Source organism: Myotis nattereri, assembly GCF_964212035.1.
Source record: "Myotis nattereri genome assembly, chromosome: 17".
Taxonomy (NCBI): Eukaryota; Metazoa; Chordata; class Mammalia; order Chiroptera; family Vespertilionidae; genus Myotis; species Myotis nattereri.
The window spans coordinates 19,918,068-19,937,870 of NC_138092.1; the positions used below are offsets into that span (position 1 = coordinate 19,918,068).

The 19,803-nt window shown below is 38.1% G+C and overlaps 1 protein-coding gene across 2 annotated transcripts in view; it reads right to left on the minus strand.

Moving 5' to 3' along the window:
- Positions 1-231: 231 nt before the first annotated feature.
- Positions 232-19,803, minus strand: part of CSMD3 (CUB and Sushi multiple domains 3) — an 879,736-nt gene continuing 860,164 nt past the window's right edge. For both annotated transcript variants that reach the window (XM_081111575.1, XM_081111574.1), the window contains 5 exons: positions 18,257-18,415; positions 14,737-14,849; positions 9,475-9,562; positions 7,290-7,425; positions 232-2,126 (listed from right to left, as the gene is read on the minus strand). In XM_081111575.1, coding sequence (XP_080967701.1) covers positions 1,967-2,126; positions 7,290-7,425; positions 9,475-9,562; positions 14,737-14,849; positions 18,257-18,415 — 656 coding nt within the window. In that variant the 3' untranslated portion in view covers positions 232-1,966. The remainder of the gene's footprint in view (positions 2,127-7,289; positions 7,426-9,474; positions 9,563-14,736; positions 14,850-18,256; positions 18,416-19,803) is intronic.

A 19,803-nucleotide genomic window follows, 5' to 3' on the forward strand; every position in this document is an offset into this window, starting at 1 on the left:
GGCCCTTATGATACTATTATTTTAACTGGGAATCTATGCACTTCTAAAAGAGTGCCACAGTTGGGGAACAATAGAATATGAAGAAAAACACCTACATGTCATTGCTAGGTTGCTAAGTATATATAATATGTATTTTTGGAAACTTAAAACATCCATTAAATATGGGCTATTCATTCCTTTTACTGACCAGTACACTGTCAGGCAATTTTTTTTTAAAAGAATACACATTTTACAAAAGCAATTATCCATTTTTATTTTGTTTACATTGCACTGAAAATTTACATCATACTTTTACAAAGTTTTTTTTTCATAAAAATATACTTCTTTACAAAAGTGTATGCATTAATATAAGAGGAGTAGCCAGTCGCAGAAGAAACATTGTTTAAACAAGATCTTAAATGTATTAACCTTAACATTAATGAATGAAACATTGTTATTGCAGTCATTTGAATAAACAAGAATAAATAACTGATGGCATAAAATTTAAAACAGCATCCTGTCAGTAGAGTACAATGTTGAGAAAATTGTATGAATTTCCAAAACAAAGTATCTCAAAGTGGTTTACAAGAAATTCACTAAATGTGGTAGGGATAGATCCAAGCAGCGCGCTCAGGGTGCAATGATTTCTCTTAGGCACTCTGTCTCATGATACAAAGAGTCAAGACTGTTTACAGAGTTATCCATACTTGAAAGGGACGACAACAGAGAGTTCACACTGGGTACATAATTTATTCATGAAGTAAAACATGCTATTAAAGGAGGACAATGACCTATGAAACAAAAATGCTGGCATTACTGTCATACAGTTGTAAGTGAGCCACCAATAACTTGCAAATGCATGTCTTAATTTGACAGTGAGAGAAACCTGGTAAATCCACAACTTTAGAGAAAAAAATGGAATTGGCGATTTGAAAGAGTAGATTTTATTTTTTTGGTCATTATGTTTAGGGGCTCGTCCAAATATATGTCTAACTCGTTACATAAAAGTTCAAAAAATGTTAACTAAATTTGAAGGCTCAACTGGGAGGACAATATAAATGGTATAAACTAATTACAATAGATTAATATGTTTTATTTGGTCTTTCAAAAACATTAGAAAGTTTGTTTAAGGATGATAAGCTTGGTGTCTCAGATAACTGCAAAATCATCATTATTATAGGTAATTTTTGCCAGCTAAAGTGGTTTCTGGATGACAAAATTGATTGAAACAAGGAGTTAAACACTACCCCCATGGCTCACTGAATACTGGTGGTCACAACAAAACGTGGGAAATCGGGAGGACAGCATGATGATCTTGCCATTTGCAGAAATTATACAAACATGAGTAGCAATAAGATCCTAAAGGACAAAAACTAGAAAGTCAAATCAGAGTGGGCAATCTTCTCTCTCTGTGGCATAAATTAGCTCATAAACATTTCAGGGCTTGACTCAATCTCAAATATCCATGGAAATAAGGAAAACAATGACTCAATTAACAAGAACACACAGCTGATAGAGTGGTGTGAAATACAGACTTATGGGCGTGATGCAGCACAGGATGGTTAAAGAGAAGTCAGTGATCTACCGACTCTTGTAAGTATAGCTCTTATTGTCTACCCTATGTCTTTTTCTTTAAAACCCAGTCCCTCTAATATAGTTTATAAAGCACAGAAATACTGATATGGATGCTCCTCCAATATATGCAAATAAGTTTATGTTTTAGAATAATCTCCTTTTTTAAAAAAGCAAATAAACTGTGAGTAAGCACTCTCAGAGTGCAGCGGGTTTCTGTAAAAATCTCCATGGTAAACATGAAGAAGGATTATGGTCCAGTTTATGAAAAAAACACTCTTCTCTCTCATTCCTCGGGAAAAGGTGACCCAGCAAGTCCTGAAAAGTGTGCTTTAATTTTTCTTTTTTTTTACCAGTGAACTAATGTGCACTGTTTTGTGTGTCGACTTCCAAGCTTCTGAAGAAGGCTGCCATGTTATACCATCGTGCAGACCGTGTTCAAGTTGGGATCGAATCGCACAGCCTTCCCTTCCACGGACTTGGTACTGGTGTCGTACATGGGGTTTTCAAAAGCTGCTTGGCCATTGTTATTTTCGTGAACCGAACAGCCTGTGTACTGTGTTTTGGGTGCAGTCCTGTTGATGAGAACATTGATTAGCTATGCGTCAACTTTCTCCTAGGAACAGCAGCGTGGAGCGCAAACATAATATTCCTGAGTTCTCATGGTTAATGGATAATGTGACTTAAAGGTATTTACTGACACGTCATAAATTTAATACATCCGATTTGAATAATTTACCTGTCATTTTTAAATCCTGAGTGCCTTTATTTACGCATAATACCTATTTATATACAGTACTGAATTGAGCAATACAAGTATAAATAAATGATATATTATGGCTATCATAGATTTTCTCATAAATGTTAAATTATCATTATGAATTAGTATGTATATTATCAATACATTGTGATGATGATGATGAATTTAAATCGCATTACTATTCATTCATTCATTTATCAAATACTTATTGAGCATCTATAATAGGCCAGGCATGATCCTAGGCATAATCATTACTCTCATGGAGCTCATATTGTAGTGACAGAAAAAATTAAAAATACATAAAACAAAAAATAATAGCTAATCAGAATTATTCTGATGAAAAGAAAAATGGTTGCTCTGATAGGAAGTAACTGGGAGCCACAGGAGGTAAAATTTAATCTGAGACTTGAAGGCCCAAGGGGAGCTGGTTCTGCACTAAACAGACGGGGCTCCAGGCGAGCAGACAACTGACGCTGAGGCCTGACCTGAGAAGGCACTTGCAGTGTCGCTAAGACAGAAATATGTGATTTGCTTAGAAATGTTATGTATTAGCGCCTGTACCTTCACAATCTCAAAGAAAGGCTAGACTGATACTCAAGTCATGAAAATAGTTTCCAAAGAGTTACTGAGGGCTGAAAGTTTGTTTTTAGTTAATAAAACATATAGAGTCTAGGCTGGCTGGTGTAAGTTGCTGTTTTGCATTCCTGCTTCATATATTTTTTTTTATTTCTCTCACCTTTGACTAATGCTTATTTCTAATTTTCTTTCCCACATGCCACTGCATAATTTGCTGACATTTGTAATGGAACAGAAGAAGACTTGTCCCTACTTGTTTCTGAGACCTAAATCCTAAAAAAGATATATATTAAAATAAATGTTTCTCAACTCTTGTTTATACCAAGCACCACAAACTTAAACTATATTTTATCATCATTTATATTTGACATTACATTGCTTTACTATCCCTAATGCATTTTCTGAACTTTTTTCCTAAACTAAAAATTGTTAGGTACTTTGCAAGACAATATTTAAAAAAAACAACAAAAAACAAATGAAGAGCTATCTTAAGTTTCTTTCAGAGGCATCACCTATATGGTTATATTGCTTACACTTACTCTTCCCAGGTGCATAAAGAGTCAGATTTGTCTCTCTCTTTTTTTTTCCAAACTAGATTCACAATAAAAAACCAGAAGCAGCATAATTTCTTTATAAAAAGGTAAGAACCATAAAGATGTAAAGAAATTTCCTTTTGCTAATATTGAGCAACAGCTTAAGAAAAATATCATCAAACTTTACAAAAGAAAAGTTTTTACCATCAACAAAAATTAAGTTGAAATGAATTAAAGTTCTAAATATATGAGCTAAATCTACAAAACTCTTAGGAGAAAACATACATGATCCTGAATTTGGCAGTGGTGTCTTAGATATGACACTAAAAGAACAAGTAACAACAGAAATAATAGATAAATCAGATTTCATCAAAATGAAAAACTTTTGTACTAAAAGGACACGATTAAAATTCTCTCTCTTCATTGATGTTTCTATCTCTCTCCCTCTCTCTTCCTCTCTGAAATCAATACAAATATATTTTTAAAGATAAAAAAGAGAGAGAAAGAGAGAGAGAGAGAGAGAGAGAGAGAGAGAGAGAGAGAGAGAGAGAGAGAGAAACCAACCCAGCTGGTATAGATCAGTGGTTGCACGTCATCCCATGCATCAAGAGGTCACCGGTTTGATTCCTGGTTAGGACACATGCTTGGGTTGTGGGCTCAATCCCCAATAGGGGTGTGCAAAAGGCAGTTGATCGTTATCTTTTATCGATGTTTCTCTATCTCTCTCTCCCTTTCCTCTCTAAGAAAATCAATAAAAACATGAAAGAGAGACAGAGAGAGAGTGGAAATACACCCTGGCCAGTGTGGCTCAGTTGGTTGTGTGTTGTCCGGTGCACAGAAAGGTTGCTGGTTCAATTTGATTCCCAGTCAGGGCACATGCTTGGGTTTCATAAGAGGCATGCGGAGGCAGCCTACTGATGTTTTGCTCTTACAGATATGTTTCTCTCTCTTCCTCTTCCATCCTCTTTCTCTAAAAATCAATTTTAAAAATCTATTTTTTAAAGAGAGTAGAAATACAACCCACAGAAAGGGAGAAATATTTGCAAACCATATAACTCTTAACAGTCTAATAGAATATATAAAGCATTATTACAACTCAACAACAAGAAGAAGACAATCCAATTACAAAAGGAGCAAAGTACTTGAATACACATTTCTCCAAAAAGATAGACAAATGGTCAAAAGCACCTGAAAAATGCTCAATGTCATTAGCAATTAAGGAAATACAAATCAAACCATAGTAAGACACCACTTCACATACACAAGGATAGCTATAATTTTTTTTTTTTAAAGGAGGAAACAGAACATAACAAGTTTTGGCAAAGATGTGGAGAATTGAAATAGGTATCCAAACTAAAACCTATATCAAATGTATATAACAGCACTATTCACAGTAGTCAAGTGCTAGGAACCATACACATGTCCATCAGTTGATGAATGGACATATTCAAACAGAACACATTAAAACATACAATGAAATATTATTCAGTCTTATAAATGAATAAAGTATTCATGAAGCTATTACATGGATGAAACTTAAAACACTGCTGTTATTATGCTAAGTGAGTAAACCAGTCAGAGAAAGATAAGTATCACATGATCTCACTCATATGTGGAATCTAATGAACAAAATAAACTGATGAACAAACAGACCCAGAGACATAGAAGCATGGAACAGATTTTCAAACCTAAGTGGGAAGGCAGGGGAGGATGGGTGGGTGGGAAGAGATTATATATATATATATATATCTATAAAATATTTATAACATATATAATATGCATATGCAATATATATATGCATAACCCATGGACACAGTCAATAGGGTGGTGAATGCTTCGGGTGGGAGGTAGGGGCAGGCTAGAAGGGCTCAATGGAAGAAAAAAGGGGACATATGTAATACTTTAAACAATAAAGATTTTTTTAAAAAATAAGCCAGATGCAAAATATTATGTACTGTATGATTCTAATTATATGAAACTAGGGGCCCAGTGCACGGATTCATGCACATTAAAAGGAAATTAATTAGAAGAAATATTTTAATATCGCTATTCGCCCTTTCTCTATAATAGAAGTGTGAAGCAAATTCAGGATCGACAATGACAGATCAAAACACACATGTACATTTAGAGCCAGTGAAGGCTTTATATGTATCATGCATGCATGAGTCAACTTAGCCTTTTATAGATATTGAATAAACTTGCTTAATTAGACCTGCTTTCTGATTTAGCTTAACTTTTTCCTGCCCAGTGAAGCACCCCAACTTCTATTTCAGGTAATTGTCAGCAACAAAGCAGTAAATATCAACATGAAGCAGATTATTATTATAAGTCACACTGGGAGAACAAAGGGTAAAATATTTAACTGCAGTGGTGTTTGACTATTTTCAGCGCAGTGAGAAAACCTGGTCATTTTCAAGATCCACCATTTCTTACTTCTTTTCAGTTGGGTCAAGTTTCTAAGCTTTCTAAATCTCTGTTTTCCGGCTAATGAGAAGAAAATAGGATTTCACCGAGTCTCCTATCTACCTACTCCAGGACTTCTGTGAGGATCAACTGAGATGAGGCATGGGAAAATGCTTCACAGACATTTGGTTAAAGTGTGAAATGTCTGCACCTGGCTATAAAGCAAGTCGTGTTCCTGGGCTGAAGAAACTGTAAGGAGACTAGTTGTTGCTAGGGAGAGGAAGCCAGGTGTTGCTACGTGATGTCTTTACCTGGATGAACACTTAGCATATTAGCTTTTTATATATATAGATATCCAGTATAGGCAAGTCAGTATAGAAAAAAAAAACAGATTAGTTGTCTGGGGTGGGGTGGGAGGAATGAGAGTGACAGCTTAATGAGAACAGTTTCATTTTAGGGTGACACAATGTCGTGGAAGTAGCAGTGATGGTTCCATGACATTGTGAATGTGCTACATGTCACTGAATTGTACACCTATGGTGGTTTAAATGGTTTTCTGTGGTGGGTATGTTACCACAATGATAAAAAATGATTGTTATCGTTTGCTTTATAAAACATTTAGTAATGATTTTATCATCAATAAAATCTGATATTGACAAGATCTAACCAGCTGCTTATCACAATTAATACAAATGTATGTAATATTAAATAAGCCATTCTTAGATAAAACAGGGACTGACATTTATAATAAAAAATCAGTTTGGGAAAAATGAATTTAGGTAATATTCATTTAATTATCTGATTACCTAAATATTTTTTATGATAAGTGATGGTTCTAAATAGTGGAGAATTCATAGTAAAGCCTTTCTCACCAGGATACTGAAATGGATATAGTCAAGAAGGACCAATAATAACATGTTTAATCCTGTACTAGATATGTCAAAATATAACACATTAATTGGATAATCTTCTTAAAGCAAAAGCAGGTACTCAGGAAGATTAGAGGATTCCACCAACTGCCTGCCTGGGTGAAATTGGTTAATATTTCATGTGAACCAAGGGGCTTTGATTATAAGCTTCTTCCTAGTTCTCTAAATAAGTCTGATAGTGGATATCACCTCTTTAATTTAAAACTTAACCTAGATCTCATATCTCTAAAGTCTCATTATGGGTAATTTAAAAATAACTTGGACAACTAGTTATGTACTAGGACATTGATAGGCGAAAGAAGAAAGGGTTAAGTTGAATGCGTGTGCAATTTAACAGAGCAATTTTTATTGTGTGCATATAAGGTTGGTGAAGAGGAAGGCAGGGAAAATAAGGTTTTCAACAACTGTGGCAACATTTAGCACATAGATATTGCAACAACCCAGAAAAAAAATGGAAATTAAAATTTGAAGTAGAATAGTAAAAAGAACATGAATATAGATTTAGGGAATATTTGTAGTTAAAGTCAACAAACTTACCTTTGTTTATAAAGATAAAATCCAAATCCTGCAAATATAAGCGCAAAAAAAGGCACAAGAATAGCAATGGCCACAGAACTACTATTTGTACCATGAGGTTGATTTGAAGAATTTAAACCCTCTGACATATTCAATCCTATAAAATAAAATAAAATTATAAGTACATAATCAACTCAATTTATCACAGTTGATTTTTATTTTCTGAACCGATTAATTTGTCTCTTTCTTGGAAATGTACATAGAATAATGAAACTCCTTCAGCTCAGTTCCACACAATTTTGCACAATGCCTATTATGCTTAAGATATTTTCTCAGGAAAGGATACAAAATAAAAATAAGCAACATTTTTGAACTGAAGAGTTTATACAACTGTGAGAAGAACACTAAGACATAAGTAAGTGGATGCATCAGGCACGAATTAATGAGCAATGTTCTTTAGGAAGGGAAGGAGAAATTCCATCTGCTGGTATGCAAGAATGTTTCTGGAGGATATACACTATGAGATTTGTCTTGAAGAATGAGTAGAACAATGAATGGAGGAGGAAGCAGGACCATCAATAACCTAGAAATGGGAAGATCGGTGGCATATTTATGGGATGTGACAAGCATTAGGCATTTATGTGTGGAAATGACTGTGGTAGAAATAGGATGGTTAGCTATGATTAAACTTTGAAAAGGCATAAATAGTCCAAAGAGCTCAAACTTACTGCTCACTAACAGTGAGGGATAACAGAAGGTGTTCAGTAATGAAAGGTCCAGTGATAAGACATGTTTTAGAACAGTGACTGGTGTGGGATGGACTTGAGGGGGTCCAGACCAGAAGCCAGAGTAATTTAAAGGTTGCAGTAACAACCCAGATAAAACAAAATTAAGATGTGAATTAAAACTCTAGGAAGAGGGTAGGTTTAGGCAAACATTTTGGAGTTAAAACCAAGAGAACTTATTTGTGTGCCACATGAAAGAGGTTAAAGGCATAGGATTATAGTGCTTTACTCTGGGCTGAGTAAATGGTGATGACACTGGCGGTCAGAAAATGAGAAAAGTCAGATTTGTCAACACAATGGCACATGTGTCAAGAGGAACTAAATAACAATTATTTTTTCAGTTCCCTTTTTATAGGTTCTGTCTTAGATATGTAGTGTTTGAGAAGCTTTTGGAAACATTGTGCATTTAATTACACAACCGTTTTACTGTATCATGTTAATGTTTTATCCTGTTTTTAAAAATAACACAATTTTAGGTAAGACATTATCTGAAATTAATTACTATTATTGCTTATTTAGAGAAAGCTAATTTCACTTTTTGATAGTTATATTCAACTATATGATACCTCAGGCCAGATTAAAAAAAAAAGTTATTACTTTATTCTATACATATTTTTCCAGGGACTCAGAATATTTATGTAAAAGCTCAAAGTAATTAAATTTCTAAGAAAATGTCAAATAGTAGATTTTTAGAGCCATAATTTATTCTTTATGTAGCAACAACACAAGATAATGGCAGACAGTATAACTGAGGAAAATTATACAACCCCCCCCAAAAGAAAACTATATCCCCAAGCTATGTTATACCCCCCGAAACTTACGCATCCAAAGCTATGTTAATAAATACATTTCAGGCAAGGCCCTTACATGTGTACACACATTTTAGCAGGATTGGGAATAAGAATGACAAAGCCCTGTCCCTCCCACAGCAAATTTCTGTATCTGAAGAGCACAGAGCTCTGATGCTACACCCATTCCTCAAAGTTACTTTCCCTTTCCAGACCCTACGAGTTTCTCAAAGTGCCACTGCAGTCTCGAAGAAGAGAGAAAATTGCGACAATATTCAAACTGAAGAGAAGTATTCCAGTTCTCATGAGATAAGATAAGATAATTTACAGTTTAATATTTCCCTTTATATCTATATCACTTTTTCTCCTTTTTACTTGCTTAAGGGCAAGATAGTTTGTCATGTTTATTGGAAAGATGATGAAAAACCACACTGTACAGAGGGTGGTACATAGAGAACCAATATTTTGAAGAATGAGATTATTTAAAAGGCTCTCAAAATGGATCAATGTATAGTCCTGACAACGCAGAATTCAAAATGTAGTAAGTGTGCCTAGTATACAGAATCTACTTTATTTTCTTATGATGTCTGGAGTAATAAGTAAACTACATGAAAATGAAAATGAATACATTACCCAGTCTTTGGAGTCCAAATTGCCCATAATCTTTGCCCTGAATAAATCCTTGAAACACATAAGTAGCTCCATCAGGCTCAGCAGAAACCTAAAAATATTTATAATTTGATTAAATGTGAAGACTGCCCACAGCTATATTTTCCCAGCCTTAATAAATATTCAATGCTATTCTGAAATGAATAAAAGGCAAAGTTCCTTGTCCTATATAAACCACAGAACATTGTATAAATTTTCCATCATTAAAAGAAAAATCAAAATTGTAATTTGTAAATAATTATGATATTAAAAAGGCAAGGGTGATTATTCATGTCATGACATAGATATATAGATTTCTTTTAGGCTAAGAAAACACCTGGCAAAGAAAAGAGCAAGGATATGATGAAACAAGAAGCAAATGCTCAATTAAAAATTAAAGTATAAAAATAGCATGTTTTCAGATTAAATTACTCCTCAGCATTTATGCACTTCTCCCCACTCCAATGACCTTCTTGGGAAAAGTATATTTTGCATCTCATTGAGTTGCGTTTGGTTCTGTGACTTCCTTTGGCCAATAGAATGTGGGTGGAATTGACAATATAGGTTCTTAGCCTAGGTCTTAAGAGGCATGTTTCCCATTATAATAAGTTAAGTCAGTCAGTCACAAAAGGCCACATATAATATGATTCTATGAATAGGAAAGTCAAGAACAGGGAAATCTGTAGAAATAGAAAAAGATTTGTGGCTGCCTAGGGCTGGGGCGGTGATAGGGAATGGCTGGGTGAGATGATAGCTAAAGGATATAGAATTTCTTTTTGAGGTGAAAAGTATTCTAAAATCCACTGTGGTGATGGTTGAACATTTGCAAATATACTAAAAGTCATTGAAGACAACACTATAAATGGTTAAGTGTAGGATGTGTGAATTATATTTCAATAGAGCTGTTAAACAAGGAGGTGCATGATTTCCACTGTGTCACCAAGTGCTTCTGACCTGACAGAAAAGGAGAAGCTTCAGGGAGCTGATGCAGCGCCAGCCTGGGCCCCAGAACAGACTCCATGGCTTCTAATAGAATGTGGGCCACATGGACAACAGGTCTAGCCACAACTAACCTCAGACACATGAGCAAGAACTAAATCCCGGTTCAGTGACTCTGAGATTGTGTGGCTATGTCTAATGCTGTAAATGCTGATTATTAACATACTAGAGGCCCGGTGCACAAAAATTTGTGCACTGGGGTGGGGGGGGGGGTGAGGTTCCTCAGCCCGGACTGTGCCCTCTCACAGTCTGGGACCCCTTGGGAGATAATGACCTGCTGGCTTAGGCCTTCTCCCGAATGGCAGAGGGCAGGCCCAATCCCTAGGTTCAGCCCCTGGTTGGGCTCAGAGCAGGGCCAATTGGGGAGTTGGGGTGCCGCCCCCTGTCATGCACAGAGCAGGGCGATCTGAAGGTTGTGATGCCACCCTCAGTCACGCTCAGGGTAGGGCCGATTGGGGGGGTTGGGGCACAGCCCCCTGTCACATTCAAGGCAGAGTCGATGGGGAGGTTGTGGCGCCACCCCCTGTCACACACAGAGCAGGGCCGATCAGGGGGTTGAGGAGCTCCCCCCTGTCACTCACAGAGCAGGGCCAATAGGGGAGTTGGCACACCGCCCCCTGTCACACACAGAGCAGGGCGGATCAGGGGGTTGGGCGCCGCCCTCTATCACCCACAGAGCAGGGCCAATCAGGGGGTTGGGGCGCCTTCCCCTGTCACGAACAGAGCAGGGCGATCAGGGGGTTTAGGCGCAGCCCCCTGTCACGCTGATCCCGGTGCCGGGAGGCCTCTCGGCTCCGCTGATCCCGGTGCTGGGAGGCATATTACCCTTTTACTATATAGAATAGAGGCCTGGTGCACGGGTGGGGGCTGGCTGGTTTGCCCTGAAGGGTGTCCTGGATCAGGGTGGGGGTCCCCACTGGGGTGCCTGGCCAGCCTGGATGAGGAGATGATGGCTGTTTGCAGCTGGTCACACACCCTTCAGGGTGGGGGTCCCCACTGGGGTGCCTGGCCAGTCTGGGTGAGGGGCTGAGGGCTGTTTTCAGGCTGGGACTGAAGCTCCCAACTGCTCCTTTTTTTCTTTTTTCTTTTTTTATTCTGGGCCAGCTTTAGCTCTGAGGCTCCAGCTCTTAGGCCTCCGCTCCTGACAGCAGGTATCTGGTCTGTTTCGGTTCTGTAATCGAAACTCTGTATCAACTCCAGCTCTGAGATCCCAGCCGGCTGAAAGCTGGTTTCTGGGGTTTTGTTTAGAGTCTATATTTGTTACAATGTTTGAAACTGCAGGCTCAGAGGCCTGTAGCGGCCTGCGGGGAACGTTGGAGTCCTCCGTCACTGAAGCAAGCAAGCCTCATGTTAGTTTCAAGGTGCCTGGCTGCCGGCCGCCATCTTGGCTGACAGTTAATTTGCATATTGCCCTGATTAGCCAATGGGAAGGGTAGCGGTCGTACGCCAATTACCATGTTTCTCTTTTATTAGTGTAGATTTAAAAAAAAAACTGTACATGGGTAGCATCATTTGATCTCATACATAAAATAGGAATTTAAACATTTCAATCTTCCTGCTAAGTAATAATAATAATTAACCTTGATGGTCATTCTAATTAGCTGCAATTGGCCACCTAAGTTATGTATCTATCCTATCTAATAATAGACAAACCTGGTAATTGACCATACCTTTGCTACACCTCCCATTGGCTAATCAGTGTGATATGCAAATTAACCACCAACAAAGATGGCGGCTAATTTGCATACTACAGGCAGGACAGGACAGTGTCATCCCACCTGCCTTGCCGCCATCCAGGCCTGCTATTTGCCACCCATGGTGGTGGGGCAGCGCTATCCCGCCTGCCCTCCTGCCATCCGGGCCTGCTGTCTGCAACCCAGGGTGGCAGGCATCCTGTGTGCGACCTGACCAGGGGCGGCTGGGTGGTGCAGCAGTGATCGGCTGGCCCACCCAGCTGCCATCCAGGAGTCCCGTGTGCGACCCGACCTGGGGCAGTCGGGCAGGGCAGCAGTGATCGGCCGCCCCCCCCCCCCCCCCCCACAGGTGTCCCGTGTGCGACCCGACCCAGGGCGACGGGGCGGGACAGCGTGGCTCCTCTGTCACGCCAGCTTCCTCATCACAGCTCCCGTGTGGGCCTAAGCCTTTAGTCGGACATCCCTCTAGGGCTCCCTGGCTACCAGAAGGATGTCTGACTGCAAGCTTAGGCCTGATCCCCAGGGGAGTGGGCCTAAGTCAACAGGTGGACATCCCCAACGGGTCCTGGGCTGCAAATGGGCACAGGCCGGGCTGAGGGGACCCCCCCCCCCCCCACGAGTGCACACATTTTTGTGCACCGGGCCTCTAGTCCCATATAATAAAAAGCTAATATGCAAATCGACTGGACAGTGGAACGACCGATTGCTATGACGTGCACTGATCACCAGGGGGCAGATGCTCAACACAGGAGCTGCCCCCTTGGTGGTCAGTTCGCTACCACGGGGGAGCAGTGCTCAGCCAGAAGCCCTGAGCTGGGCTCACGGCTGGTGAGCACAGCAGCAGTGGCAGGAGCCTCTCCCACTTCCGTGGCAGCGCTAAGGCTGTCCGACTGCCAACTTAGGCCCGCTCACCACAGGGAGCAGGCCTAAGCCAGCGTCGGATGTCTCCCGAAGGCTCCTGGACTGAGGGACCCCCTCCGAGTGCACGAATTTCATGCACCAGGCCTCTAGTATATATATATATATAAAAGCCAAAGTGACCAGAACGCCAAACTACTAAGTTGCTATGACATGCACTGACCACCAGGGGGAAGATGCTCAATGCAGGAGCTGCCCCCTGGTGGTCAGTGTGCCAGCAGGAAGGCCCCAGCCGACAGCTGGAAGGCCCCGATCGGCCCTGATTGCTGGCTAGGCCTAAAAACCCCACCTGTGCACGAATTTCGTGCACCAGACCTCTACTAGTATTATAAAAGTTATAAAACAAAACAATAACCAAAAACTTGACTGTCTCTCTTTAAAGCAAAATATCATACCAAACCACCCGCACAAGTCTGATATAGCACAGGTGGTAAAATTTATTCTTTATTATCAGACATCATACTCTGGGCATGGCAGTTTTTATTTTATTTTTATTATTATTTATTTATTTATTATTTAAAATATTGATTTCAGAGAGGAATGGAGAGGGAGAAAGAGAGAGAAACACCAATGATGAGAGAGAACCATTGATTGGTAACTTCCTGCTCGCTCCCTACTCGTGCCCTGGACAGGAATCAAACCTGGGACCCTTCAGTCCACAGTCTGATGCTCTATCCACTGAGCCAAGCCAGCTAGGGATGGGCATGGCAGTTTTTAAAAATGAGATACTTCTGAAAATAATAGCTCAAACTCTAATATTAAAATGCATTCATTTCGTTTCCTAGATAAAATAATACAGTTAAACAGCCTAAATGCATTGAAGACAAGATTTAGTCTCCAACTCCATGAATAACGGCACAGATAGGGAAACAGAATGGATATTTTTTCCTCAGGAACCAAACTTACTGAAGCCTATGACTGACTATATATCTTCTTCCCTGCTAGGTCCTTCTTGTAAAAGAAGGCTTGTTACTTGAGAGAATACGGTCAGCGCTCTTTCTCTCATGCTTATTTTTCAACAAAAGCTCCTGGGCAGTATGTGGATGTAGGACTTGTTTCCAACTCCCAATTTAGAAACTCCATTCACATAAGTGGCTGAATAGGACAGGGTGACTCCATGGTGAAACTATGGCAACTATCTCCTCACATGAAGCGATTTACATAACTTCCTGTTCATAGACAATTTTAGAAAATATTCTAAATCTGTTAAATTGAATGGGTATACTTAATTTTTCTGAAGCCTTTTATTAATATGTTGCATATGCTTTAAATAGTAGTTCCAGACAAAGACCGAATTATATTTTATTCAGATTTATTTATCATAGTACTGACTGTAGACAAAATACATTTAATGAGAGCAATAAAAAACTATATGCTTCTGTACACATTCATATTAAAAGAGTAAGCAAAGCTCATCGGAATCCAAAAATCCTAGGCTTAACCTCTAGATTACTAAATAAACTCAGTCATTTATTTTAAAAAATACTCAGAATAGTAATTTTGTCATTTTTATGTATGTGTGTATGTTCATAATTAGCAAAATTTAGAATATTACCTTTTCTGGAATTTTAATGATAGATCTAGCAACAAATTTGTTATTAAAATCAGTAGCAGACTTTTAAAGAACTATACTTACAAAGCCATCCATAGCCCAACTTTCCTCCTTCATTTTTTTCACAGAAGCATGAGCTGGCACTTTAATAAGATAGATGTGTAACATTAGGCGAGCTTCCTGGCTTTTATATACACCTGTAAAAACAGTTATGCTTTATTTTATTATCTATAACTCCTTACATATATCATGTAATAGATTAGACAGGAAAAGAAATAAAACAAGGCCAAGTCAAGGCCAGTTTTATCTGTGATGCTATTCACAAATCCTACAATGTGCATTTGCTTTATCTTTCAGCTGAAATTCTCAACTTAAATCTTCATTGTTGGGTTTAAATGACCTATGCTATTAAAATTAAGTATTACTGTCCTTAATAACATCATTCCATTATATTACAAACAAAATTATTTCTTCCCCTAAAGACATTTAAAATCTTTAAAAATATGAATATAATTTTTAAATTGTTTATATTTTTCTTAAAATAAATTGGGTGCCAACCATGTGATAGACAGTATTCTAGATGCAACTGGAGCCTATAAATAAAGATACAATGCTTAAAAGCATTTCCCATTAAGTAGGAGATATAAGTCAACGTATACAGTTAACTAAAATACATGAGAGAACATGATAAATAAAAACCCAGAAAGGAGAGGGATTATTTCAAACTGGAGTCATCAGGAAATTCTTATTTTTAAAAAGCATTTGAGCTGGGTCTAGAGAAGTCAAGTAGGATTTTTAGTTCAAGAAGGTCAATGAAGGCAATGGCATAAAAAAGAGAAGCCAAAATATAAACAATGTTTTGTCTTGTTATTTTGTTTTTCTTAAATGGTAAATATTTTAAGAGTTGAAATAAGCTGGAATATAAATGTGTTCAGTGGAATAATCCTATATAATAAAAGGCTAATGTGCAAATCAGCCAAAAGGCAGAAGGATTGATCACTATGACACTCACAGACCAAACAGGGGGCAGATGCTCAATGCAGGCGCTGCCCCCTGGTGGTCAGTGTGTCCCACAGGGGGAGCGCTGCTGAGCCAGGAGCCAAGCTCAAGGCTGGTGGTAGTGGGAGCCTCTCTGGTCTCTGATGCAGCGCTAAGGACCCCTCGGGGGGTGTCTGACTGCGAGAGGGCACAGGCTAGGTTGAGGGACCCCCCCACCCCCTGCTAAGTGCACGAATGTTGTGCACTGGGCTTCTAGTAATAAATAAATATGTAAGTTACAATTTTGTGATTAACTGATGGTGGAAATTTGATTCAATCATTCATTCACTTAATATTATGCCTATATATATAAGAATATGCTGTGAATACAAAGATAATGATAAGTAGAACTTGACATAATGTAAATTATAATTAATAGGATAAAGACATAAGAGTAATAAAAATAATATTGCTGGAAAATGTTATAAGTGATATATACAGAGACAGTGATAGCAAACTAATCTAATTATTCATGTTTTATTTTCTATATTTGTAAAAATTTGTTTAGAAAAATTTCTAGATTAGAACAAGTACAGTTGACCCTAGAACAACACGGGTGTTAGAGGTACTGACTGTCCTCGTGCCATCGAAAGTCTGTGTATAATTGAAGTCTGCCCTCTACACTGGCATACTTCAACTGCTAGTTGATGCTTGAACAACTCGGGTTTAAACTGCGTAGGCCAATTGGAAGGAAAATCCCATGGATAAGTGAACCTATGTGGTTCTAATCTGTGTTGTTCAAGGGTCAGCAATATACATTTATTTGGTGATAAGACTTTTAAAGAAAATTCTAAAAAATTGTGTTTCAAAGTTGCATAAATCAGTAGTCACAATTTAAAGGCATTTCTCTTATAATTTTTTAAAAGCCTCACCCAAGTACATGCTTAGAGAGAGGAAGGGAGAGAGAGAAACACTGATGGAGAAACACTGATTGGTTGTCTTCCATACATGCCCCCAACCAGGCATCAAACCCGTAACTCACGTATGCACCCTGACCGGGAATTGAACTCACGACCTTTCAGTGCACAGGGCAATGCATAACTAACTGAGCCACTCTGGCCAGGCTCAACTATCTATAATTTTTAAAATATAATATGTATTAACTCCTAATACTTTTACTCTAGGTTTACAGGATCATTCAATTCTTTTAAGTGATGTTTGATAGATCTACCCAAGGAGTATACTTCCAAAATCCCAGTGGATGTATGAAATTGCAGATAATACAGAAATATATATATATATATATATATATATATATATATATATATAAAACATAAATACCTATGATAAAGTTTAAATTACTAATTAGGCACAGTAAGATATTAACAACAATAAGTATAAAACAGGACAATTATAACAATATACTCTAATAAACGTTGAGTGCATGCTCTCTCAAACTATCTTATTGCATTGTACTCACCTCTTTTTTTTGAGAATGTGAGATGACAGAATGCCTATGCGATGAGATGAAGTGAGAAGGATACAGGCATTGTGACTTAGCATGAGGTTACTGTTGACCGTTCTGTTGATATGGATACTAAGTGACTAAGGTTAAGCAGCATAAGCTTGGATACACTAAACAAAGGAATGAATCACTTCCTGGCTGGGAGGGAAGGAGCAAGCAGAGCGACATTTCATCATGCTACACAGATGGCTTGCGATTTAAAACTATGAAGTGTTCATTTCTGGAATTTTCCATATAATATTTTTGGACCACAACTGACCTTGGGTAACTGAAACCATGGAAAGTGAAGCCACAGGAAAGGGGGAACTACTGTATTTAGAATATGTACACTGTCAAGGTATTTAAACATATATATATATATATATATATATATACACTTCATATTTGCAATATTAATATTTTAAAAATATATTTATTGAGAGCAATAATTCAAATTCATTACTTTGACACTATTTTAGGCCTATTTTGTTTCAGATGCTGTTCTAACCTCTGAGATACGGTCTGACTGTGTTTGTAGTGTGAAGGCTACTTTAGAAGCCTCATCAGGCATACTGTTGACAAGATGACATCTGAGAAAACATCTGAATGTCTGCAAAAACAGTAATCAAGGATAATGATAGAAGCGTGCACTAGATAGAGAAAACAGAGACCTGAGTAGGCCAAGCAGATGGACAGTGGCGTGGGGCCCTGATGCCTGTTCACAGTACTGTAGCTCTACCTCTTCTGTCTTAACTTATGGTGCCCTCAACATTTTCATCTGAAGACATGATTCTGTGACCATAAAATAGATGGCAAATCACGAGTCCAGTCTCTTTGGTGTCATGAGAACAGAGGGAGATTTAGTTATATTCAAATGAAAAGTTCTATTTCATGATGTCTCATTCTAGTTACACAAAAATATTCCCAAGGGAGCTTTATTCGGTATCCCAGAGTTTTATATTTGTGTGGAAATATTTATGCATCAATCCAAAAACAAACAAAACAGAAAGCCTGTTTCTGAATGAATTATGTCATAAAAAAGTAACGAATATTTCACAGTATAAAAATCACTAACAAAAATGATGGGAACGAAGGCGTTATTTGTTGCTCGTAAGGTAATACCTGACAGGAGCAGTTCCATATTGCTGTTGCTGAGTGTGGCATTGACTCTCCCAGTGGAAGCATTGAAACTAGTGACTGTCAAGGTCATGGGCTGTTTCCTGCCTTTGAAGTTGTAAGAGCCTTTCCATATATAATTTTGGGCAAACACGTCATCAGGAACTGTGAATAGATGAAATAAACACACATTAAACTTATGATGTCCTATAAATACAAGCCTTAAACAGGAGGTTAATGAAGAGTAGTTTATTGGATAGTGATATTTGATAAACACACAGTAATGTGGAGTGTGTGTTATAAAATAAATTCTTCACATAAAAGTGTTCCCATTATTTTAGAATAAACCAAAATTGCAATAACATAGATTTGTCCATGAGTCATCAATAAAAAATAAACACCAACCATAAGAGACATGAGACTTATACTTACAGTCCAGGTAAATATCAAGTTTACTTATATTTAGTCTCCTATAATAATATATTTATTTCAGAAAGAAAGTAGAATGATTTTATTGAGTCAAGTCAGTCTATGTACCAGTCCCAAAAGGCCTGCTCTCCCCCTAGCAGGGGGAATAGATTCACTGGAGGAAGGACACAGAGATTAAACCCTCCTTGCAAAATAGCCTCAGAAGACTGTCAGGAGGGACACGCCTTTGTCCCCTAAACAGAATGCAAGTTCAGTTATTCTGATATCTGACGCTCCTGGGGAAGAACTGGCTCCACCATGTTCACAGCTCTGAGGATAAAGAACTGTCACTAGAATTGTCTTTCTTTTGGAGAGAGACAACTTGCAGCAGAACCAAAGAATATTCTTAATGTTATCCAACTTTCATCTAAAGAAAAAACACTCTTTGTGGTAGTGAAGTTTCCATTAATCATATACATCATATCAAAGCCCCCCTCCCCTCCAGCTCCCCCCCCTCCCCCGAAATCATCTATTCAATGGAGCCTTGGCCATTTGGTGAGTGAGTGAACGGCATGGATTTAAGGAAAAGCTTTTTTTTTTTCTCTTAAGTCATTCACATTTTTCATCTAATCTTCTCTATCATTAGTATTATTATGAAGATAAAATAGAGAAACTTTACATATTATACCTCACTGCGTAGTTGCAAATAAAACATATATTTGGCAGACATGCGGTTAATATCATGAAAAAATCCATACTCCCGACCCAGTGAACTTTGCCAAGTCATCCCCCTAGTGGCACTTTCTCTCCAAACCTCAGACTGCACAGTTATGCTCTGTATGCAGAGGCAGACCTTGCCTAAAAATTTGATACAGTGAATATGGAAAAAGCCCCTGATTTGAGTAAGCACCATAAAGAGTGTTTAACTTTAAAAAAGTATATCTAGCCCTGGCTGGGTAGCTCAGATGGTCAGAACACTGTCCAGATACACCAAGATTGCAGGTTTAATCCCTAATCAGGACACATACAAGAATCAACCCGTAAATGCATAAATAAGTGGAACAACAAATCCATGTCTCTCTCTCTCAAAAAAAATCAATAAAAAGTATTAAAATGATCAGATTTAAAACAAAACAGTATACCCA